General features: G+C 52.9%; 2 protein-coding genes across 2 annotated transcripts in view; one reads left to right on the forward strand and one right to left on the reverse strand.

Moving 5' to 3' along the window:
* Positions 1-18,532, forward strand: part of NOS2 (nitric oxide synthase 2) — a 32,100-nt gene extending 13,568 nt beyond the window's left edge. The window contains exons 11-26 of the mRNA XM_036408503.2: positions 3,321-3,515; positions 3,965-4,047; positions 4,419-4,563; positions 5,919-6,023; positions 6,979-7,028; positions 7,383-7,557; positions 8,067-8,199; positions 9,078-9,156; positions 10,072-10,253; positions 12,238-12,401; positions 13,403-13,610; positions 15,147-15,234; positions 15,670-15,791; positions 16,094-16,242; positions 17,132-17,326; positions 17,926-18,532. Coding sequence (XP_036264396.1) covers positions 3,321-3,515; positions 3,965-4,047; positions 4,419-4,563; positions 5,919-6,023; positions 6,979-7,028; positions 7,383-7,557; positions 8,067-8,199; positions 9,078-9,156; positions 10,072-10,253; positions 12,238-12,401; positions 13,403-13,610; positions 15,147-15,234; positions 15,670-15,791; positions 16,094-16,242; positions 17,132-17,326; positions 17,926-18,045 — 2,193 coding nt within the window. The 3' untranslated portion in view covers positions 18,046-18,532. The remainder of the gene's footprint in view (positions 1-3,320; positions 3,516-3,964; positions 4,048-4,418; positions 4,564-5,918; positions 6,024-6,978; positions 7,029-7,382; positions 7,558-8,066; positions 8,200-9,077; positions 9,157-10,071; positions 10,254-12,237; positions 12,402-13,402; positions 13,611-15,146; positions 15,235-15,669; positions 15,792-16,093; positions 16,243-17,131; positions 17,327-17,925) is intronic.
* A 1,403-nt stretch (positions 18,533-19,935) lies between these two features.
* The window catches only part of LOC118702517 (galectin-9B), a 30,976-nt gene continuing 29,425 nt past the window's right edge, over positions 19,936-21,486 (reverse strand). Inside the window, exon 5 of the mRNA XM_045571104.1 lies at positions 19,936-19,969. Within this exon, the coding sequence (XP_045427060.1) occupies positions 19,952-19,969 (18 nt within the window). The 3' untranslated portion in view covers positions 19,936-19,951. The remainder of the gene's footprint in view (positions 19,970-21,486) is intronic.

Genomic DNA, 21,486 nt, shown 5'->3' on the forward strand with positions numbered 1-21,486 from the left:
ATTTCTCAAGGACTTTAGTCCTGAAAATTGCCCCCTTCTCTCTCCTGTCTCACCAGTGTCTCCCTCTCCACCAACATCAATATTGGTATTGATATTCCGGTCAATGTCAATAGGCTGTAATGGTTCTCATCTCAAAGAAATCAATGGCTAGCTAACCGAATGCCTCCCCCACCCACCACTTTGTTTTCTGTGCCCCTTTTCAACAAAACCAAGGAGGGATCTCCTGACACTTCCGCATCCCCCAGCCACGCCCGTCAGGCCTTTATCTCCCACCAACCTTCCCACACTCGAATTCTTGCTGTTTTTCAGACTCACCAATATAGTTCCCCCCTCAGGGCCTTTGCGCTTGCTATTCCCTCTGCCTAGAACACTCTTCCCACAAATCATCCCACAACCGGCCCCTTCCCTTCATGGAGGTGCCAAGGTCACCTCCTCAGAGGAGCCCTTCCTGACCATGCCATAGAAAACGGCACCCTCACCCCATCTCCACCCTGTCTCTCTCTCTTCTTCTCTTAATGCTCTTTATTTTTCTTCATAATGCTTGTTAGCTCCTGACAGTAGACACTACATCTACTTCTTCCTTTCTTTGTTGTTTTGTCCCCAACCCCACCCACCCCAGAATCTAAGCTCCATAGGTCAGTAGGTGTCTTGTCTCTTTTGTTTACTGCGCTATCTCTAGAGCCCAGAAGAGTGTCTGGTACGTGGTTTCAAAAAAAAAAAAAAAAAAGTGTATTGAGTGAATGAATGAGAGACAGTGTCCACCCCTTGGACCTACACACAGTAGGTTGGTTCCTGGGTGAGACTGATCCCACTGGACCATCTGCTGCTCTTACGCATATAAGCACACCCCTTTCTTTTGGGAGCGAGGCATGGGATGTGCGAAGATATTACTTTAGAACCTGGGACCATCTCCACAAAATGGGCAGGTGTCCTGGTGGCCAAACCACTGGGCAGAGAGTCATTCATTCATTCAGCAAAGTTTTTTTTTTTTTTTAATATATATATTTTATTGATTTTGTACAGAGAGGAAGAGAGAGGGATAGAGAGTTAGAAACATCGATGAGAGAGAGAGTCATCGATCAGCTGCCTCTTGCAAACCCCCTACTGGGGATATGCCCACAACCAAGGTACATGCCCTTGACCAGAATCGAACCCGGGACCCTTCAGTCCCCAAGCCGACGCTCTATCCATTGAGCCAAACCGGTTTCGGCTCATTCAGCAAAGTTTTATTGAGTGTTTTCCATGTGCCAGCCCCGAGGCTGGGCCACAGACGTGGGTGGTGAACAGAGCAGACAAAAATGTGTCCTTGTGGAGTGTGGTGGGGAGCTGACATTAAACAATCACCCAGTAAATATTTACGATCACACACTGTTCCCCAGGGCAGGTCACCCCATAGGTAGGTCAAGCTTGTGCTTGATTCAGGGAGGGGGTGGCCTTGAGACAGGACAGGAAGAGCCCCCTGGGGCTGGCCCAGCTTGGGAAGGCCCCTCTGGCCGCCCATGGACCACACATCCTGACTCCTGGGGCTCCCAGCATCAGCCCCGACACTGGCAGGATGCGGATCTGTCTCAGAAAATCTGCTAATCCTTCACAGGCTCTTGGCCATTGCTGGTCACGTCCTGTCACTGTTTTTGAGTCTCCAATACTTCCTTGTCACTGACCCTCCTTACGGTAAACTTCAAAAGACTTGGCCTCGTTTCCTAATTTTTAAAACAGAGATAATAGTTGTCCCTTCCTCCCTAGGTTACTGTAATAATTAAGTGAAATAGACGCAATTTAGCAGAACTGCCTGACCCATAGCAAACACTTAGCAAACACTCGTTTTCTTGTTATTATTATTTATTATTGTTACTGCCATTATCACGACAATCATCATCAATTTCCAGAGCTTAAAACTGATCTGGAACCCGGGAGCTGCCATAGGTGTATGTGTAAATTTTGGGAGGTGTGTGTGGGTCTCCTGGGACCTCCATCAGCTAGCTCCTCTCCTCCTCTTGGCCTTGATTCATGTTTGTGTCCTCATTCAGGAATGCCCATCTCTGGCCTAATTTGTACCCATCTCTCAGGACTCACCTCCTCTTTTTTTTTTTTTTAAATATATTTTTTAATTGATTTTTTACAGAGAGGAAGGAGAGAGATAGAGAGCTAGAAACGTCGATGAGAGAGAAACGTCGACCAGTTAGTTGCCTCTTGCACACCCCCCACCGGGGATGTGCCTGCAACCAATGTACATGCCTTTGACCAGAATCTAACCCGGGACCTTTCAGTCCGCAGACCGATGCTCTACCGCTGAGCCAAACCGGTTTCGGCTCACCTCCTCTTATAAGCTGCCCCTGGAAGCCCCATTTCTCCTCAGGCCTCTGAGCTAAGCCCTCTCCTCTACACTCCATCAGCACCTGCACCCACCTCCATGTAGCTGCTATCAGACCATATGAAAAGCGGACTTTCTTCTTCCTTTCCTAATTAGAGTACAATCTGATGCATGAAGGGGCTGTGTCTTTCCTGTCGATAGTCCAGTGCCTTATGCACTGCCTGGCAGATAGAAATAATAGCAGGAGCCATTATATGTCCTATGTTTTACTTGTAATAACGTGTGGCATCCTTTCAATAACCTCATGAGGAACTGTTAGCATCCCCACTTTACAGACGAGGCAACTGAGGCTTAGTGAGGTTCAGGAACGAATGACTTGTGGTCACAGGGCCAATAAGAGGCCAATGTTGGAACCACTACATGAAGCAGATGTCTCCTGGCTGCATGGGTTGCCTCTGGCATTGAGGTTGTGGCTTTTGTTGGGTCATTGTGGGAAGCTCAGACCTCGTGGCTTTTAATTTGAGGATTTTTGGTCAGTTGTCTTCCAGACACTATGGTTCCCCCAATGCTTCCATCCTCTTCAGAGGAGTCTAGTTCTTTTTTGGCCAAGAGAGCCACATCCATGGGGAAGTGACTCCTGGCATTCTCTCTCAACAAAAATGCACCCTGGTTTGATTTATCAGCATCCAGAGAGAGGGTCATCTGTAGGAATTTGGGGAGACCTGTGGGCATGGCCTGAGAAGTTGGACACTGCCCCAGAGGGCCACTAGGAGGCCACCATTTGATCTGTAGGCTGACTATGGTGATGGTGATCTCTCTGGCTCCTTCAGAGTGCCTTCCTTTTTTATATTTATTTTCAGCCCTGAGGAGGGACTAGGAGAAATTGCTGTCCCATTTCACAGATTCCCAGGCCTTCCCATGTTTACCTGGGAGCCCTGCAGTCAACAGACCATTCTCCTGATTCCCCCCTCCCTGTCTCAACTCCCCCTCTTGCCTCCTTCTGATTTAGAAGCAAAACGTGACCATCATGGACCACCACTCAGCTGCAGAGTCCTTCATGAAGTACATGCAGAATGAGTATCGGTCCCGAGGGGGCTGCCCCGCCGACTGGATTTGGCTGGTGCCCCCGATTTCTGGAAGCATCACCCCTGTGTTCCACCAGGAGATGTTAAACTATGTGCTGTCCCCTTTCTACTACTACCAGGTAACAGAGCGCTTTCCTCTTTTCTCTGTCTTGGGAGCTCAGGGTTAGAGACAGTGTGTGTCTGCACATGTATGCATGCATGTGTATGTGTGAGCATGCATGTGTGCGTATGCGTGATCACTTGTGCAGAACATATGGGGAAGGACCAAGAACAAAGACATTCTTAATACTTTTTATTTATTTTGTAAAGGTATTCTTTTAAAATATATATATGTAATTTTTAAATTGATTTGAGAGAGAGAGAGATGGAACATCAATGAGAGAAAGACACTGATTGGCTGCCTCCTGCATACCCTTTACCAGGGATTGAGCCCGCAATCCAGGCATGTGCCCTGAATAGGAATCCAATAGGGGAAATCTTGGTTAATGGGTCAATGCTCAATCAGCATTCCCAAGTCCAAGCTGAGCTGGGGCCTGCCTGGCTCTCACATGTGCCTTCTTTCCTGAAGGTGGAGGCCTGGAAAACCCACGTCTGGCAGGATGGGAAGCGGAGGCCCCGGAGAAGAGAGATTCGGTTTCAAGTCTTGGTTAAGTAAGTGGGAGTGGCCAGTGTTGACATCTTCCTTCCAGTCAGCCTGCCCTTCTAGGCCTTGAAGGGCCGGGAACAAAGAAAGATGATCTTGATGGAGTTTGGCTTCCAGAGGTCCCCACACAAATTCCAAGGGTCACCTGTCAGTATTGTCCCAGCCTCCTCCCTCCTCCACTTTCCCATAGGGGCTAAGCAGCAGGTGGAGTGGGCGAAGGGAGGAGAAGGTGGTGAGTCAGGGTTGATAGCTGGTGAGAAACGTGGGTTCTTTTAACTCAACCTGCCCACTTTGAACACTGTCCCCTCCCACCCTCCTGGGCCCCCATCTTCCTCTGGAAGGATGACCCGGCACAGTGTCTGTCTGTCTGTCCTCACAGAGCCGTGCTCTTTGCCTCTATGCTGATGCGCAAGACCATGGCGTCCCGAGTCAGAGCCACCATCCTCTTTGCGACAGAGACGGGAAAATCGGAAACGCTGGCCCAGGACCTAGGGGCCTTGTTCAGCTGTGCCTTCAACCCCAAGGTACCTGACCCGGCTGGACATGTGCCGTTCCCCTGCCTGTGTTCAGGGAAGTCTGGGAAAGTCAGAGTGCTTGCTCTGCTCCAGGATGTCTCAGAGCCTGGATGTGCGGCTCTACGTTGTAAATCAGTGATAGGAGGATAGGGGTGTGCAGGGGTTCTCAAACTTACACAGTTGATACGTTTTTCAGAGTGTTCCAGGGAACATAGATTGAGAAACCCTTCTTTTCTTCCTTTCTTCTTTCCTTCCTTCCATTTATCCATCCATATATTTTTTTTATTTCAGAGAGGAAGGGAGAGAAAAGATAGAAACCTCAATGATGAGAGAGAATCATCCATTGGCTGCCTCTTGTACACCTCCCTGGGGATCGAACCCATAACCCGGGCATGTACCCTGACCCGGAATTGAACCGTGACCTCCTGGATCATAGGTTGATGCCCAACCACTGAGCCACACCAGTCGGGCAAGAAATACTTTCCTAATGAGTCCAAGTCTCAGTTTCCATGAGCTGCTCTAGATGAATTTTATTCCTGTTCTCTGCACACCTTCCCTACAGGGTGCAGTGCTAAATGTGCAGGAGGCAAAGGGTGAATAAAATGAGGACAAATAGCCGAGACCGGTTTGGCTCAGTGGATAGAGCGTCGGTCTGTGGACTGAAAGGTCCCAGGTTCGATTCCGGTCAAGGGCATGTACCTTGGTTGTGGGCACATCCCCAGTAGGGGGTGTGCAAGAGGCAGCTGGTCATTGATGTTTCTAACTCTTTGTCTCTTTCTCTCTGTAAATAAACAATAAAATATATATTTTAAAAAAAATGAGGACAAATAAACCCCCCAAGGGTGACTAACCCATCCCGTCAGTGCTGGACTTCATTCTTCACCCCTGCAGGCCCCCCAAGGCAGGTGGGCAGGGTAGAAGTGAAGCGGTGACACCCTTCACCTGACATTAGCGTCAGGCAAAGTGTTTGGGTTCCGGAGGTGCCAGAGGAGCTGTCACCTGTGTAACCTGCTCACTGCATTTTTGTGGAAGATGCGTCCATGCACTAAGAATCTAAAATAGATGTGGAAGTGGCGAAAGTGTTTTGATTTGGGGCGAGCAATAATTTGGAGACAGACCCCCAGCTTGCTGACGTGGTAGTGGTAGGGCTTGAGGCAGGGAGAATGGAGGCTGTGTATTCAAGGATGGATTTGTTAAGCACTCACCTTCTCTGGGCCGCACCTGTGCTGGGAGGAGGCGGGGGGCCTGGGTGATGAAGGGGGCTAAGGGCCTGGGTTGGGGCAGGACAGCGCAGGGTGTCTGGGGAGGGCACAGGGGGCTCCAGCGTGGTACCAGAGCTGATGCCCACCCTCGGTGCCATGCAGGTTCTCTGCATGGACGAGTACAAGCTGAGCAGCTTGGAGGAGGAGCAGCTGCTGCTGGTGGTGACCAGCACCTTTGGGAACGGAGACTCCCCTGGCAATGGAGAGGTAGGTGGCCCAGGTCCCAGGGGTTTGGGGGATGGTAGGGCCCAAGGAAGGGATGCAGGGGTTCAGCATATCCTAAGGCGGACATTTGGGAGGTGAGTGCTTAGATCTCTCTGGGTTGCCCAACATCAGCCATTTGCCTGTAATGATCGCCATACCATGTGTCACCTTTCCTACAACACACTTAATAGATTTCAGCAAACTGATCTACCTTTCAAATTCAACAATTCATGTTCAGAGGAAATTCTATCTCACTCTCACAAATCCAATGGAAGCCAAACAGAGTTACTGAATTTTAGCTAGATATTATTAGCTGTCCATGGCTTGCTTATATTGTTGTTGTTTTTTTTTGTTTGTTTGTTTGTTTTTTTGAGTAGTAGGCAAGTATTAGAGAGGTATTAAGGCTCCATTAATACCAATCTGAGACTTTCTCCCTGGTGTTGAAGAGAACAACAACAACAAAAAGTTGAAATGGGAATAACTAAAAAAAATTACAGAGGAGAGAATGCTATCTGACCATGAGATCTGACACTCTATCTGCTAGGTCGTGTGCCACCTAAAATTATCGTGAGCTCCTGGGAAGTCAGGATTATTTTAGAAAATACGGAACCCCTGTTGTGCTCACCAGGTTCCAAACAGGAAGCAAGGCTCACTTGCACCCCCATTAGGAAACCCTCAGGAGCTGCCCTGCTGTAAGGCAGGCCCCCTCTACCAGGGCTGGGTGGGGTGGGGGCTGGGCTGTGTCCGGGTCCCCCACGGAGGGTCAAGGCCACATGAGTGGCTAAGGCTGGACTTGTCCCTGAGCCCCAGCCAGGTACACAGAACCAAACTTGCATCTGTGGATCTTAAACCTTCTGTCAGATGTGGCCGTGTCTGAAATGGGCCACCAGAGGAAAAGAAGCAGCATTTGCCTTTGTGAATACTGTCCTGACACATCTGTGCGTCTCTCTCTTTCTAGAAACTGAAAAAATCCCTCTTCTTGCTGAAAGAACTCACCAACAAGTTCAGGTAAGGCTGTTCCCACCCCCTCTTGTCGGAGCCCTGCCTAATGGGCCCAGAGTCTGGCCCTGGGTGTATGTGAGAGGGTTTTCTCTGGGATGTCCAGGCATGGAGAGAGCCTGTCCTCAAGCCAGGGGATCCAAGTCCCTCTTACAGGTCTGCAGGCCAAACTTCGGGCTGGTCGTGGGCGTTGGTGACAAGCTTCTGGCGCTAGGGAAGCCTAGAAGGGGGCATGCGCTGTTTGGCCCTGTGCCTGGCTGCACTGGGAGTGTCTGAGCCTGGCCTATGGGCCGTTGGATTTGCTGGGAGCTGCTTGCACGGCTGGCTCACGCCAGTCTCTCTGTGTGTGTCCTCCTCGGGCAGGTATGCCGTGTTTGGCCTCGGATCCAGCATGTACCCTCAGTTCTGCGCCTTTGCTCATGACGTCGACCAGAAGCTGTCCCACCTGGGAGCGTCTCAGCTCACCCCGACTGGGGAGGGGGACGAGCTCAGTGGGCAGGAAGAGGCCTTCCGCAGCTGGGCCGTGCAAACCTTCAAGGTCAGTTCATAGCTGGTGCTGCCCCACAGCACGGACAGGGGGCAGTGGTGCGTTTGTGCCCAGGACATCTGTGCCGGGCATCCTGGGTGGCATGACCTCCACCTGGTCCTGTAGAGGTCCCAGCGGTGGCTGGGGTTGCAGGCCTGTGAGTTCAGGTCACTGCTGCTCTTCCTCAGCCCCCCGGAAGAACTCCACTTTAGGCTTGTGTCCCTGGTCAGGGTAGGAGAAGGTAGCAGGACACCTCCCTGACTCCTGGGAGCTTCGGCTTAAGGTCTTTTCCCCTCGGATTATCCAGCGCTTCTTGACGACCTGGCCTTGTTGGGGACAGAGAGCTTGGGGATGGGGACCACACAGTGCAGGCCTTGGTCGCCTGAGGTTTGACTCCTCTGATTTAGCAAACTCCTCCCTTAAGCGAAGCGCTCCCCTGGTGGTGGTGGTGGTGGTGGTGGTGGTGGTGCCGCCGCTGACGAGGGCACTCACGAACACGGATTCCCTCTGTCTCCTTCCAGGCAGCCTGTGAGGCGTTCGATGTCCGAGGCAAACAGGGCATCCAGATCCCCAAGCTCTACACCTCCAACGTGACCTGGGCCCCGCACCACCACCGGCTTGTGCGGGACTCTCAGCCTTTGGACCTCAACAAAGGTACCTGCCTCCTGGCACCACACGGGGCTAGGTTTGCCCTTCCTGCCGGGTGGGGGCTTTGAGCGCTGGACCCTCTGAACAGGGGCAGCTGGCCTAGGGCTGCCTGCCAGGCGTCTCTCTCTTGTTGCCTACAAGAGCCCGTTGGGGAGCCAGAATCCAGGCCTTGCTTCGTCTCTGAGGGAGGCTGTTTGAGGAGGAAGCCCTGGGAGGGAAGGAGGGAGGTGGGGAGGGAAGGGGCCACACCCGCTGAGGGCCTCCTGGGTGCCAGGCACTGTGCTGGGCTCTTTGCCCACCCGCTCTAAGCGAGCCCCGACACTCATCCTGCAAGGCAGGCACAGAGGAAACGAACTTCAGGCAGGCGCTGTTAGCTGCTAGCATGTGGGCAAGTTGAGGTCTGAGCCCCATCCTTCCAGTTCCGATGGCAGCCACGTATGGTAAAGAACATTCTGCAGAGGCAATTCCAGAACATTCTGCAGCCCGTGAGCTCTCAGTGGCGCCCCCCAGATGCTGTGCCTCGGTGCTCCCCTTTTGTTGTCCCATGCGCCCTGGGGTCCTGCAGAATTCTGCTTGTTTAGGATATCCCGACTTCCACGATGCTCTTCTGCGCGGGTCCAGGATATTCCTCGGAATCCCCATATTTGGGCATCTGAGTTCCATTTCTCAACACCCAGCAGCAGCACAACCACCCTGGGTCAGATCAAAGGTCCTTATTTGTGATTCAGAGACACAGCGGGGAAAAGGAAAGAAAACCCTCCATGCCCACGGTGGGCCCTCCCGAGGGCAGTGTCTGGATGGCATTGACCCGGGCACATGGAGGCTGCCCTGCCCGCCAGTGCTCGGGAGCCATTGGCCATCTCACCACCTCTCTGTCCCCACAGCCCTCAGCGGAATGCACGCCAAGAATGTGTTCACCATGAAGCTCAAATCGCGGCAGAATCTACAGAGCCCCAAATCCAGGTAGGGGAGAGCACAGGGTTCTGGGCGGTGGTCCACAGGTTTCATTTTAATGAAAGGAAGTGCAGGGCAAGTCAGTCTTGGAGCAGAGAGATGTGTCCACTGGCATCAGCAGTGAGGACCAGCTTGACCAGCTTGACCGTGGCTACCGGTGCCTCTACCTCTGGTCTCCAATCATCCTGGGCCAGTTTCCTGCCTCACTTCCTGCCCTTTGTCCCTTAACTCTCTCACCAAAAAGGGGGGTAAGAGAAATCCAACCATTTGGCTCCCCCCCCTAAATATATATGTATTTTTTATTGATTTCAGAGAGGAAGGGAGAGAGAGACAGAAACATCAGTGATAAGAGAGAATCATCGGTTTGCTGCCTCCTGCATGCCATCTACTGGGGATTGAGCTGCAACCCGGACATGTGCCCTTGACTGGAATTGAACCCGGGTCCCTTCAGTCCACAGGCTGATGCTCTATCCACTGAGCAGGGCCATTTGACTCTTTCTTAAGAACTTTCAGGAAAAGTCTAGCAGGGAAGGACTTTCCCACCAGGGTAGGCCCATACTGTGGATTCTCTGTAGGTTTTGTTTCTCTGTGCTGTCCTTTCCATTCATTAGCAAAACTGAGCTTTGTTCTAGCAAGAACCGGATTTGCCCCCATCTCTCCTGGAGGGTGCTTTCTGTAGGCAGAGTGTGTTGTCAGGCCCTCGGGGGCTTGGGAGGACTGCACAGGGAGGGGGTGCAGCCCACCCTCTCCCCATGGAGAAGCTCAGGTAATCTGGTCAGCCTCAGGTCCCCTTGGGTGCTCCGCCTCAGGGGGTGCTGGCGACCGTGCTCATGGCAGCAGGCAGGAAAATGAAAGCGGCCCACCTGCCGGGAGCTCCGGAGGAAGGCCTGGTGGGTTACCAGCGACTTCTCCTTCCATTTCCAGCCGCACCACGCTCCTGGTGGAACTCTCCTACGAGGGCAGCCCAGGTCTCAGCTACCAGCCTGGAGAGCACCTGGGGGTTTTTCCAAGCAACCAGCCAGCCCTGGTTCAAGGCATTTTGGAGCGAGTGGTGGACGACCCCGCACCCCACCAGCCCGTGTGCCTGGAGACCCTCAGCGAGACCGGTGAGCCCTCTACACGAACCCGCTGCTGAGGTGGCCCCAACACTCTCTCCCCAGCCCCCCAATCCCCCAACCAGCTGATTGGGGCTGGGGCTGGGCCTGGGCCTGCACTGCAGACAGCTAACCCCGCCCTTCCTGCTGGGAGAGTGGGCCACCCAAGCCTGGGCCTTACGAACAGTTCTCAGACAGGAGCAGGCCAGCAAAAAGGGGTGCTTCTTTGGGACTATCTGCCCAACACCAGAGGCTGGAAAGCCTTTTCCCTTCATTCGTTTGCTTTTCTGGCCACTTTTTAAATGATTGACTGATTCCTTTATTTTTCCAGCGCAATTTTAACTGGTCTCGTCTGTATAACAGACAGGCCCTGGGCTAATAAATGATTGAGACTTGGTGTCTGCCCTCAGAGAGCTCACCACCTGGTACAGGAGGCTGATATGCAAGAATACTATTCATCAGAATTATTATAACAATAACAGTAGCAGCTAGCATGTGTTGGTAATTACTATACGCCAGCATTTTACATGCACTGCTTCTTCCGTCCCCACCGAAGGCATAGAGGGGCAGCTTGCAGGGTGACATAGAGAGAAATGTGGAAACAGTGTAAAAATGGTGAGGTTTGAAGGTTCAAGTCTCCAATCCAGCTATGTGACCTTGGGCATATGAGCTAATCACTCTAGGCTTCATTTCTTTTCTCTAAAATAGAGATGATAAGAGCCTTCTCTGTAGGATTGTTGTGAAGAGCCTCGTCAGATACCCAAATATATAACCTCTTCACATTTTCATGGCATTCTGATGTCATACTGCAGCACCGCCAAGGGTCTGGTTTATTCCTGCTCTCCCAGAGCAGTGAGCAGGGCTCAGTGAGAGTGTGGCTCCTCCTGGCCATCCTCACTGGGGAGAGGACACTGTCCCTGGGAGGTCCCAGGGCACCCCCGTCCTGTGCTAAGAGGAGGCTCTCTGTCCATGGGGAGAGCACAGCACAGGGTGACAGGCAGGAGGAGCGGTAAATTAGTGAAATCTACCATCTCAGGCCTCCCAACCATAGGACTAGCTCCCTGGGCTTAGATTCCTCAGTGATAATGACACCGTCAGGGATGTGTCCCTCTAGGGAGAAAGCCAGAGTCAGAGGAGCAAAGTCTGGAGTTGGACCCCAATGTCCTGGAGAATGTGAGAGAGCCTGACAGGAATGAAGAGACAGAGATGTCCTTGTGACTGTAGGGAGACTGATGTGGTTCATTGGGCCTTGGATCTAGATGAAACAAGGTAATATTAATATTTTTACCTAACGTTTATTGAGCACCTGTGTCCCAGACACTGTACCAGCTATCATACTGCACTATTTCATTCAATGCTCATACAAACCCAGAGAGACAAGATGCGTTATTACATCCGTTTCACAGAGGCAGAATCCAAGGCTCAGAGAGTTCAGTCACCCAGCTAATAAGTGGGCAGCCAGAGTTTGAACCCACATCTACTGGTCCAAGCATCCATGCTGTGACCACCTGTATAGAGCCCCTCAAGACTCCTTGAGACTCACTACTTCACTCGGGTGATTAGCGGCTATTCTAGCACCTCCCAGTATAGGACCCCAGGGGACTGCAGTCATGGGCTCTTCTCTAAACAAGCAACTGGCCTCTGGGCGTACATCAGTCTTTGGTGGACTTAGTCACTGTGAGCCTGTAATCCACCTGTGGGTATCAGGTCTGGGTGAGGGACAGACTGGACTCTGGTGCATGGTTAGTTTATAGGATTGAGTCACTCTGGGTGCCCCTTGGAGGGCTGTTGACCAGCCTTCCCTGCACCCATATGTCTGAGCCCATCTTCCTGCACATGAGTTGGGCACATGAGCCCTGTTGCTGTTCTTAAAGTCAGAATTTCAGTGTCTTCTCTCCCCTTAAAAGACAGCTGGAGGGAGAGGGGGTCTGCCCCAGAGGCCTCATCTCCCTTTGAGAAACCTAAATGGGACGTTTTCCATCTGACTGCTTCCTAGGCAGCTACTGGGTCAAAGACAAGCGGCTGCCCCACTGCTCCTTCAGCCAGGCTCTCATCTACTTCCTGGGCCTCACCATGCCCCCAACCCAGCTGCTGCTCCGAAAGCTGGCTCAGCTGGCCACAGAAGACTCAGAGAGGCAGAGGCTAGAGACCCTGTGCCAGGTGAAGTTGGGCTGTGTGCTGGGTGAGGCAGTGGCAAGGGCCTGGAGTTGGGAGAAGCCGGAGCTCAGAGCTGGCCTTTCATCTCCAAGTGGGATCCACCTCAGCTGTCCAAAGCGAGACTTGTCAAAGCCAGGTGGGAAGTCAGGCATCCTGTCCCATCCCGTTTCTAGGCACAATTGTGTTGAGTAAACCAGATTTTTCTGAGTGTCTGCAGGATGCAACCAAAGTCCCCTTAGAAATTAGCTAGTAAAAGTGAGCCACTGTGAGTTGTCTTTGTATTTCCAAATCTTGGACAAGCCTGAGACAAGCCTGGGGTGTAGAAAGTGTTGGAGGATGGATGGTGTAGATGAATGGATAAATGGGCATAGTGACAGATGGGTGGTTGAATTAATAAATTAATAAGAGAATGCGTTAACTCACCTGCAACTTTTTAGGCCCAAGTCTTTACAAAAGGCACTGGATGTCATTATTACATCATCATTATTGCTAATTATCCTGATTCCAGACACCTCCACAGCCATTTTTTTGAGGCTGTGCTGCTGTCACTTGGCACACATTTTCTCACTAATCCAAGAGTAGATGATGCTATCCTCATTTCACAGAAGTTAAGCAATTGGGACAGGAACCCACAGCTCTAAGACAAGCATCCAGTCAAGATTTGAACCCAGGCCTGTATGGTTCCAAATGAGATTATAATAAAGATTTGGCTCTTGTCCACACGTTGCTGACAGTGATGTTCTCAGCACAGAAAGTGAGACCAGTGCTACTCACTGGCCTGTGTTCTTCCAGGACAGGAAATACTAGTATTGTCTCTCCAGCTTGGTAGTCTGAGCACCCTGGACAGAGCCTGGTACTCAAGTCTTTGTTGAGGAAGGGAATGAATGAATGAATGAATGAATGAATGAATGAAAGAAACCTGGATTGTAGCCATCCCCAAGGACCTCTTTCCCCTTGGAGTGGGGCAGGTGCCCTGAGTAGCTCACACTGCCCTTACCTTCTAGCCCTCAGAATATAACAAGTGGAAGTTCACCAACAGTCCCACATTCCTTGAGGTGCTGGAGGAGTTCCCTTCCCTGCGGGTATCTGCCAGCTTCCTGCTCTCCCAGCTCCCTGTCCTGAAACCCCGGTACTACTCCATCAGCTCCTCCAGAGACCGCACCCCCACGGAGGTCCACCTCACTGTGGCCGTGCTCACCTACCGCACTCGAGGTAAGGCGAGGCAGAGGTTTTGGTGCAGTCCAATTCTTCTAGTTACTGGACAGCTGCTCAATGTGTCTGAGCTTTGGTCTCGTCAGTGAACCCCCACCTTGCAGAGTTGTTACAGCAGGTGGAGGTGTGTGTGAGAGAGATTACTCTGAACCAGGCACTGAGCTCGCCCCGTTGTATGGGAATCATCAGTAATCATGTGAGACAGGTACTGTGTGCTTTTTACAGGTGAGGAAACTGAGGCCACTTGTTCGAAGTCACACCATTAGCAAATAGAGAACTGAGATTCAAACCCAGGTTGTCTGCAGAGACAAAATACTTAACCACCCTACACCACTTTGCAGTCCTACTTCTATTGGGACAACTTAATGGGATCAAATGTGGAAAACACCCAATACTTAGTGGGAGCCCAATGAGTCTTAGTTTCCTGATAGTCCGGCCTGAACACAGGGCTGATTCTGCCTTGATTGTTCATTCCTTCACATGCCCACCCAGTGATGATTTGTTTCATCCTTTTCTACCCTTGGCACCATGGTCAGTGTGGAAATACAGCATTCGGAGCCCCTGCCCTCATGGAGCTTCCCATCAAGAGGGTGCAATGAAGAGACCCACAGAAATAGACAGTTTTCATTGTGGATGTGCAGGGTACTATGAGGGCATGGAATAGAGATGGACTGACACAGACTTGAAGGTCCAAAACCTTGTCCAGTTGGGCTTGGCTCCTCCCCTGGAAGGACTGTGCACCTGCCTTGCCCTTGGTAACAGATCATTGCCTGGGGTGGCAAAGCAGGGGAGCCAGCACACACCTCAGAGCCCTCTGTGCTCTGAGCAGCGCAGTCACACAGTTCTGATCTCTGGGCAGAGACCATTTGCCCTGCTAGACAATGTCGCACAGGGCCGGGCTCAGTCCTCAGCCCAGGAGAGGAGAGGCAGGCATGTTCCATGAGAGCAAGATTCTATCCAGAGGAAAACCAAAGGGACTTCTCAAGTTGGTTGAAGGTCCCTTAAATTCTGGGCCATTGGGAAAGGAATTTACTCCAGAAAAAGTTGGGGTTTCCAGAAGGCCAGGAGGGGCCATACACACATGTCAGAACCGAGTGAAAATCTCAGGATGTTGTCCATCACCCAGGCTTCCTTCCAGTCGGGACTGTGTTCGGGAAGAAGCTCTGGGGCCGTGACGGTAGCATTGCAATTGTCATTGGAGCCGAGTGGTGGCTGGGAAGTCCCTGGAGGAACTCTTAGAAGGAGCGTTGGGTAGGGGTCAGGGAAGCTGAGCTGCGGCTGCTTCTGCTGCTATCTAAGTAGCCTTGTTCAAGTCGCTGTCCCTCTGAGACTCAGTTTCTGCAGTGGCAAAAGGAGAGGCTTGCCTGCTCTCATCTCCCGTCCCACGTTCACCAGCTCTGAGTATATGGAGGGAAGATCTCAGAACCAGGGGAAAAGCAGCTCCCCTTTGAAAGCCACAGAGTTCCGGGAGCCACTGGGGCAGGTCACACACCGGAGGTGGGGACTACGTTGATCAGGCCTGTGCTGTCCTTACAGATGGCCAAGGTCCCCTGCACCACGGTGTCTGCAGCACATGGCTCAGCAGCCTGAAACCCCAAGACCCAGTGCCCTGTTTTGTAAGAAGGTAAGCACCCCCTCCGTTCTGCAGGCAGTGGAACCACTGGCTCTGGGAGTTGGGTGCTACTCTGGGCCCCTCGGCCCATAAATAAGGCATAGGGGTCACACGGGGCCTCTCCATTCTACATCCTGGCTAGAGAACATGGCCAAGACTCTGGCATGGAGATGGAGATGACAGTGATGATGAAGCTCAGAGGACAGTGAGGCTTACTTAGCCTCTTTCAAAAGGAGCCCAGGGCAAGGTGATGGTGGGTCAGGTCAGAGGAAATGAAGCTGCCTGCAGGACTTGGGAATCAAATTTGAGATAACTGTCTTCTCCACACCTCCCAACACTACCACCCAAAGCACCCCCCCCCCCCCCAGCTACCCAGCCTCTGTCCTGCATGTGCATCCAGCCCATGGTGTCTGGGGACTAGAGCCTCTCTCTTTCTGTTCCCATCAGTGCCAGCGGCTTCCAGCTCCCCGAGGACACCTCCCATCCCTGCATCCTCATTGGGCCCGGCACGGGCATCGCTCCTTTCCGCAGTTTCTGGCTGCAGCGACTCCATGACACTGAGCACAAAGGTACTGCTGGGGGGTTCTGAGTGTTGGAATTGGGGGAGGAGGGTGCACCAGGTGGCCACCACCTCCCAGAACTGAGCTGCAATAGAGTTGTGCCACTGCCCACAGACATTACTTGACCCCTATCCCAGTTGGCCTCAGCCTGTGTGGACAAGTGATATGCATGCCCTGGGTATCATCTTCCTCATCTGTGAGGTGGGCAAAGTACTAGATAGGACACTTGCAGGGATGAAATGAGAATTCAAGGCCTTGAAGCCAACCCTCTGGTGGCCACTCTTGTAACTGCAGCCTGCTGAGTCTTGCAGGGCTCCAGAGAGGACACATGACCCTGGTGTTTGGGTGCCGGCGCCCAGATGAGGACCACCTGTACCGGGAAGAGATGTTGGAAATAGCCCAGAAAGGGGTGCTGATTGAGGTGCACACAGCCTATTCTCAACTGCCTGGCCAGCCCAAGGTAATGGGGCAACTGCCTGTGTGTGGGAAGAACATTAAGAGCACAGACTGGTGGGTGCCCTGGCACCCCACACACATGCCCCTCACATCTCTGAGCCTTCACCTGCTCAGCTCTAAAATGTAGGCAGCTACACTGTCTGAGCGATGCTGGGAAGCTATTCCATTCACTCTTCCAGGAGAAGAGACAGGCCCTGAAACCTTCAGCACTAAGTCAGGGCCACAGGGTGGGTTAATCCCCGAGCACAGCCTGCTGAGATCCTACCCCCGAAACTACTTGCCTGGGGAGAGGTGGTCCAGGCCGCTTTATGCACAACCTCAGTCAGGCTGGAGGGCATGCTGCTCCCACTACAGGCCCAGGAAACTTACCCCTTGAGCCTGGGGAGTTGGGATAGACTCTTGGCTCTCCTCTTATGAGCTTGTCCCATCAGGGCTCCTCCCAGAACCAGTGCTCCAGGCTCAGTGCTGGGGTCACTGGGAGTCCCGATTGATTTCTGGACTTGTATGTCACTGGGGGCCCAGGACTCTGTGCCCTGCTCTGCATTCCAGTGGAGAGCCCACAGGCAGTCTGCACTGAGAGAATCCCTTTCTGGGGTGAAGGCAGGTGGGCCTCAGAGCCTGGGCAGGACAAGTGGCTTGATTGGTGCCTATTGGAAGCATGGGGAATGCAGAGAACATCCAGGACCCCACTGGACCACCAGCTCCTCAAGGGCAGGGCTGTGGCCACCATTCATCTCTCTAGGCCCAGCCCAGCACTATGCAATGTTCTAACAGGGAAATGCTCAGTCTGCCCTCCTCATCACTTCCTGATGACCAGCAGGCCTGACTTCACACTTGACTGCCTGTCCAACCCAGCAGCAGGGGCCTGGGCTCACCATCTCCTCTGCTTTCAGGTCTACTTTGAAGACGTCCTTCGGCAGCAGCTGGCCGACCAGGTGCTCCACGTGCTGCACCAGGAGCAAGGCCACCTCTATGTGTGTGGGGACGTGCGCATGGCCCGGGATGTGGCCCACACACTGAAGCAGCTGGTGGCTGCCAGGCTGAGCCTGAGTGAGGAGCAGGTTGAGGAATATTTCTTCAAACTCAAGGTATGGCAGCCAGAGAACATCCTAGAGATGCAGGTCAGGGGCCTGGGCCAGGGGAGCCAGGACCAGGGGAGCCAAGCTCAGCACAGTCATGAACGTCTAAGGAATCCTAGAGGTGGCAGAGGCCAGAGCTGGAGTGGCTGTCAGAGGCCTGACCGTGCAGCCGGGTCTGGTTGCTCAGGTAAACAAAGGCGGACATGCTGCTTTACGATAAGACTTGCAGAGCCTCCAACATGCTCCTGTGCAGAGTGACGCTGCTTCTAAATGTGGAGAAAGTATGTAGCATTCACCAAACGTGTATATATCACAGCCCACATTTCCGGGAGCTTCCTGTGGGAAGAGCAGGAGGCCAGCTATTCTGTCCATCATAAAGCCTGAAAAGATGTTTAGGAGGTCCCCATCAGGGCACGCAGAGGAGGAGTTTAAGATTCTAAGTGAGGTGTAAGCATGATCTAAGCATGACAATTGGGAAGACAAATGGCTCATGAGTGTAGGAGTGATGGGGAAGCAGGGGAACCCCAGGATCTCTTCCTAGCCTGGACCTGATGAATGAGAGGTAGCTGGACCAGCAGAATTGACACGGTGATCCTTTTTCCTTAAAGAGTCAGAAGCGCTATCATGAAGATATCTTCAGTGCTGTATTTCCCTACAAGATGAAAAAGGATGGGGCAATGGGACAGCCTAGCGATCCCAGAGCTCCAACTGCCCACAGGAGAAGCTAAAGGTGCTGCCGCAGAATTGCAGGATGGAGCCAACTCTCAATTATCTGACGTCACAGGGTCTGAGGAGATGATGGGAAATTATATCCCCAAGTCTCCCATCTTATTTCCCTGTCTCCTTCCCCTTTACTTGACTTACTGCCAAGTAGCAGCCTGCACTGAGTGGAACCTCTTGTCTCCTTTGAGCCCACCCTTCCCTGGATCATGAAGAATTGGGTTGTCCCTGGTCCCTTGGAGAGCAGATCTGCAATGTCAGGCCTGGCCAGTGGGTGAGGATGGATCCTTCTTCTGATTGCACCTCTAGGAGGGACCACCAGGAGGCGACGATGGGCCACCCTGTGTTTAGCCCAGCCCTTCTCCCCATGTACAGTTATTTATGCCTTTGTATTTAAAAAAGCAATCCCTAGTCAGCTCCTGAGGCTAATTAGGCCTCCCCTGTATGACCTCTTGATGAAGATATTTATATGAAATGCATTTTATTTTAATCACATTGTGTGTGTTGTGTTTTATAAGGGGAACAGCCCTAAGTTATAGAGACTTGAAGACTGTTTGGTGCAGCAGCCCGAATAAACCCCTCACCCCCAAAGGGACATACTCATTTGATCTGAAATGGATAGGAGGGCAGCACATCTCATCTGACAACCCGGGATGGAGGGAGGGAGCACAGGCCTCAGCTGAGCCCCACACAGGAGGCATCTCCCGGGGGCGATGGATGGGGTGATGCCAGCTCTTTAGCGGAGGCCTGAGCACAGCCTGTCTTACAGTCTCTGTGTTTTGCTCTGGAGCATCCAGCTTCATAAGAGTTTGGCTAATGATGATTGAGCACCTGGATGAAAAAGCCTGTGAGATGGGGCTAAGGGTCAAGGACATGGCAGTGAGTGAAAGACACACATGTTCCTCGGGGAAGGCTGCTGAAGGGACTAAGCCATGTTTTCTGTTCTCAGTGGGAGTCAGGAAGGCACTCAACCAGGCCTAGGTGGGGACTGGCAAAATCTGGCTCCCAGCTTGGGTTTGGCGTCTGATTCATTGGCTCCCTGGCCTCCCTACTCAGATGGGGTGATGGAGGCCGGTGAAGAGGACATGCCAACCTACAGGATCCCAGCAGATCATCAGAACAACGGTGGTCAAGGACACGGTCACTTGAACCTGTGACTCTCATGCTTTCATACATGCAACCTCCTAGGGTCTCCTTTCAGTGTAGACTCTGACCCAGGTCTGTGTCTGGCTCCAGATTCTGCATTTGTAACAAGCTCCCAGGTGCTGTAGATACTGCTGGTTCCAGGATGACACTTTGAGCCAGCACCCTGGTCCTGGGGCACTGAATTCTTCATGGGATTAGCAGGATATGGGCACAGACCTGGGTCCCTCGGCACTGGGCCAGGGGCTGGCAGAACCCCATACACTGAGCCACTTTCCCAGCACACTAACCCCTAATGCCGGGGGCCCGCAGTGGAACAACACACACAAGCCTCTCTTGAGTCAGCTTCTCCTGACTCCAGCTGCCACCTCCTCCCACTGGGACGTGGGTTTCTGAGGAGCCGGCCCTGCCGTCAGCACTCCTGGCCCTCCAGGCTCTGGCCCAGCCCTTGGCCCACCTCAGAAGCTTGGGGCTGTTTCCTGGGTTCATCTCTGTTATCAGGTTTCCTGGCAGAAATTCGGTCCATAAAGCCTGAGGCCGGCTGCTTTCTCCCACACCTGGTGTGGATTTTGGGGGACACACTGAGAGCAGAAATGGATCTGCACCCCCACCCCCATCAAAGGGACCCTATGCTCTCTCCTTAGCCAGGAAGCCCTGATCCCACACACCAGCATGTCTCCAAACACATTGAATAAACCCCCAAACCTCTTTCCCCACGCCCTACCCCTGTGCTCAGATGTTAGGATTTGGGCAGAGGGAGACCAGCAGCTGTCACTCAGGGTCATGTTCCTAGAGTGGGGGAAGGGTTGGTACAGGGTGCAAGGAAAGGTTAAAGGTTGGAGAAAGAGGAGGGGCTGAGGAGACCACCTCCCAGAGGGTGACCCTGTGGTGGCTGGAGCCTGAGGGGGACTGGAATGGAGGGTGGGGATGGGGCCAAGAGGTAGATGAGGGGTAGGCCCGGGCTGGGAGCTTGGGAAGGCTGAGGACACTCCCTTTCTGCTGAGGGGACTGCACATGGGCTTCAGCCTGCACTGACCCCCAAACCTCTTTCCCCACGCCCTACCCCTGTGCTCAGATGTTAGGATTTGGGCAGAGGGAGCCCCAGGTGCTGCCCAGCCAGAGGAAGCTATGCCAAGCCAGAGGCCTTCTCCACTCCAGGATGGCTGCAGCCAGAAGCAGGGCAGACAGGGGCCTGGTCTCTCCAGTAAAGCCCCAGATCCAGGAAGGGCTGGGAGGGCGAGGGCTGCGGCAGGGACAGGGAAGGCACAGGCAAATGCAGATACAAACTGCAGCGTGCTCCAGCTCGAGATCCCCGGGCCAGAATCCCTCCTGTGTCTGCATCTGGGTCAGCTTCTTTTTGCTAAGTGGGAGAACAGGCTCAGAGAGGTTAAGCACCTTCTGCAAGCCTGTCCCGGTAGCAAGCAATCAAATACAAAATGGTACCCAGCTGGGTCTGGGTGTATCAGCATACCCTGTCCTCCCAAGGCCAGGGCCAAAGTCGGGCTGCCCTGCAAAGGCTCCCAGGAGCTCCACCATCCTAAGGCCAGTGTGGCAGGTGGCAGGGGCCCACCCTGCAGCATGATGGGCCACAGGAAGCTGGGTAGGGAGGCACCCTTGCCCCTGCCCCCACTGCTCAAGAGCCCAAGGAAGGGCCAGGCCCTGCTCCTGTTCCTGCCCTGGCTCCTCCCCACCCAGCAGACTGGTCTGCTTTCCCTGACTGGTCTCCCCTTCTACTGACTGTGCAAACCACACCCCTCCTTCATTGATCCAGTCCCCACTGCACTCCAGGCACTGGGAACAGTGCTAGGGATACACAAAGGGACAAGTCACAATCCCAAACTCATGGGTTCTGGAAAGATGGGTGGAGTGACGGAGACAAACATGCAAATACATTTACAACAGGACATGGTGCCTGGCGTGCAGAGTTGTGAAATGTCCATTGAGACAGGGAGGGGTGGGGCATCCAGCAACCTGCCAGGCAGGGAAGATGCCCTGAGGAGCCACATTTCAGCAGAGCATTGAAGGGCAGTTAGAGGTGGCTGGGTGAGGTGGCAGAGGGTCCTTTCGGCCCCAGTGAGGAGGCTAAAAGGGCTAATTCCAATGTAACCCTGATATTTGGGGCCAGTGATCTGAATCCAAGCCAGTAAGCTCGGTGTACATTCCTGATAAACTATAATTAAGTCACTACCTCTTTCCCAGATACTGGCCTTGCAGAATAGGTTACAGAGGCCATTGGATTGTGGAAAGTACACTGCCCAGAGGGAGGGCTATAAACTCTGATGCCAGGTCAGGCCACCAGATATGGC

This window comes from Pipistrellus kuhlii, unplaced genomic scaffold, assembly GCF_014108245.1.
Source record: "Pipistrellus kuhlii isolate mPipKuh1 unplaced genomic scaffold, mPipKuh1.p scaffold_m20_p_39, whole genome shotgun sequence".
NCBI classification, from domain to species: domain Eukaryota; kingdom Metazoa; phylum Chordata; class Mammalia; order Chiroptera; family Vespertilionidae; genus Pipistrellus; species Pipistrellus kuhlii.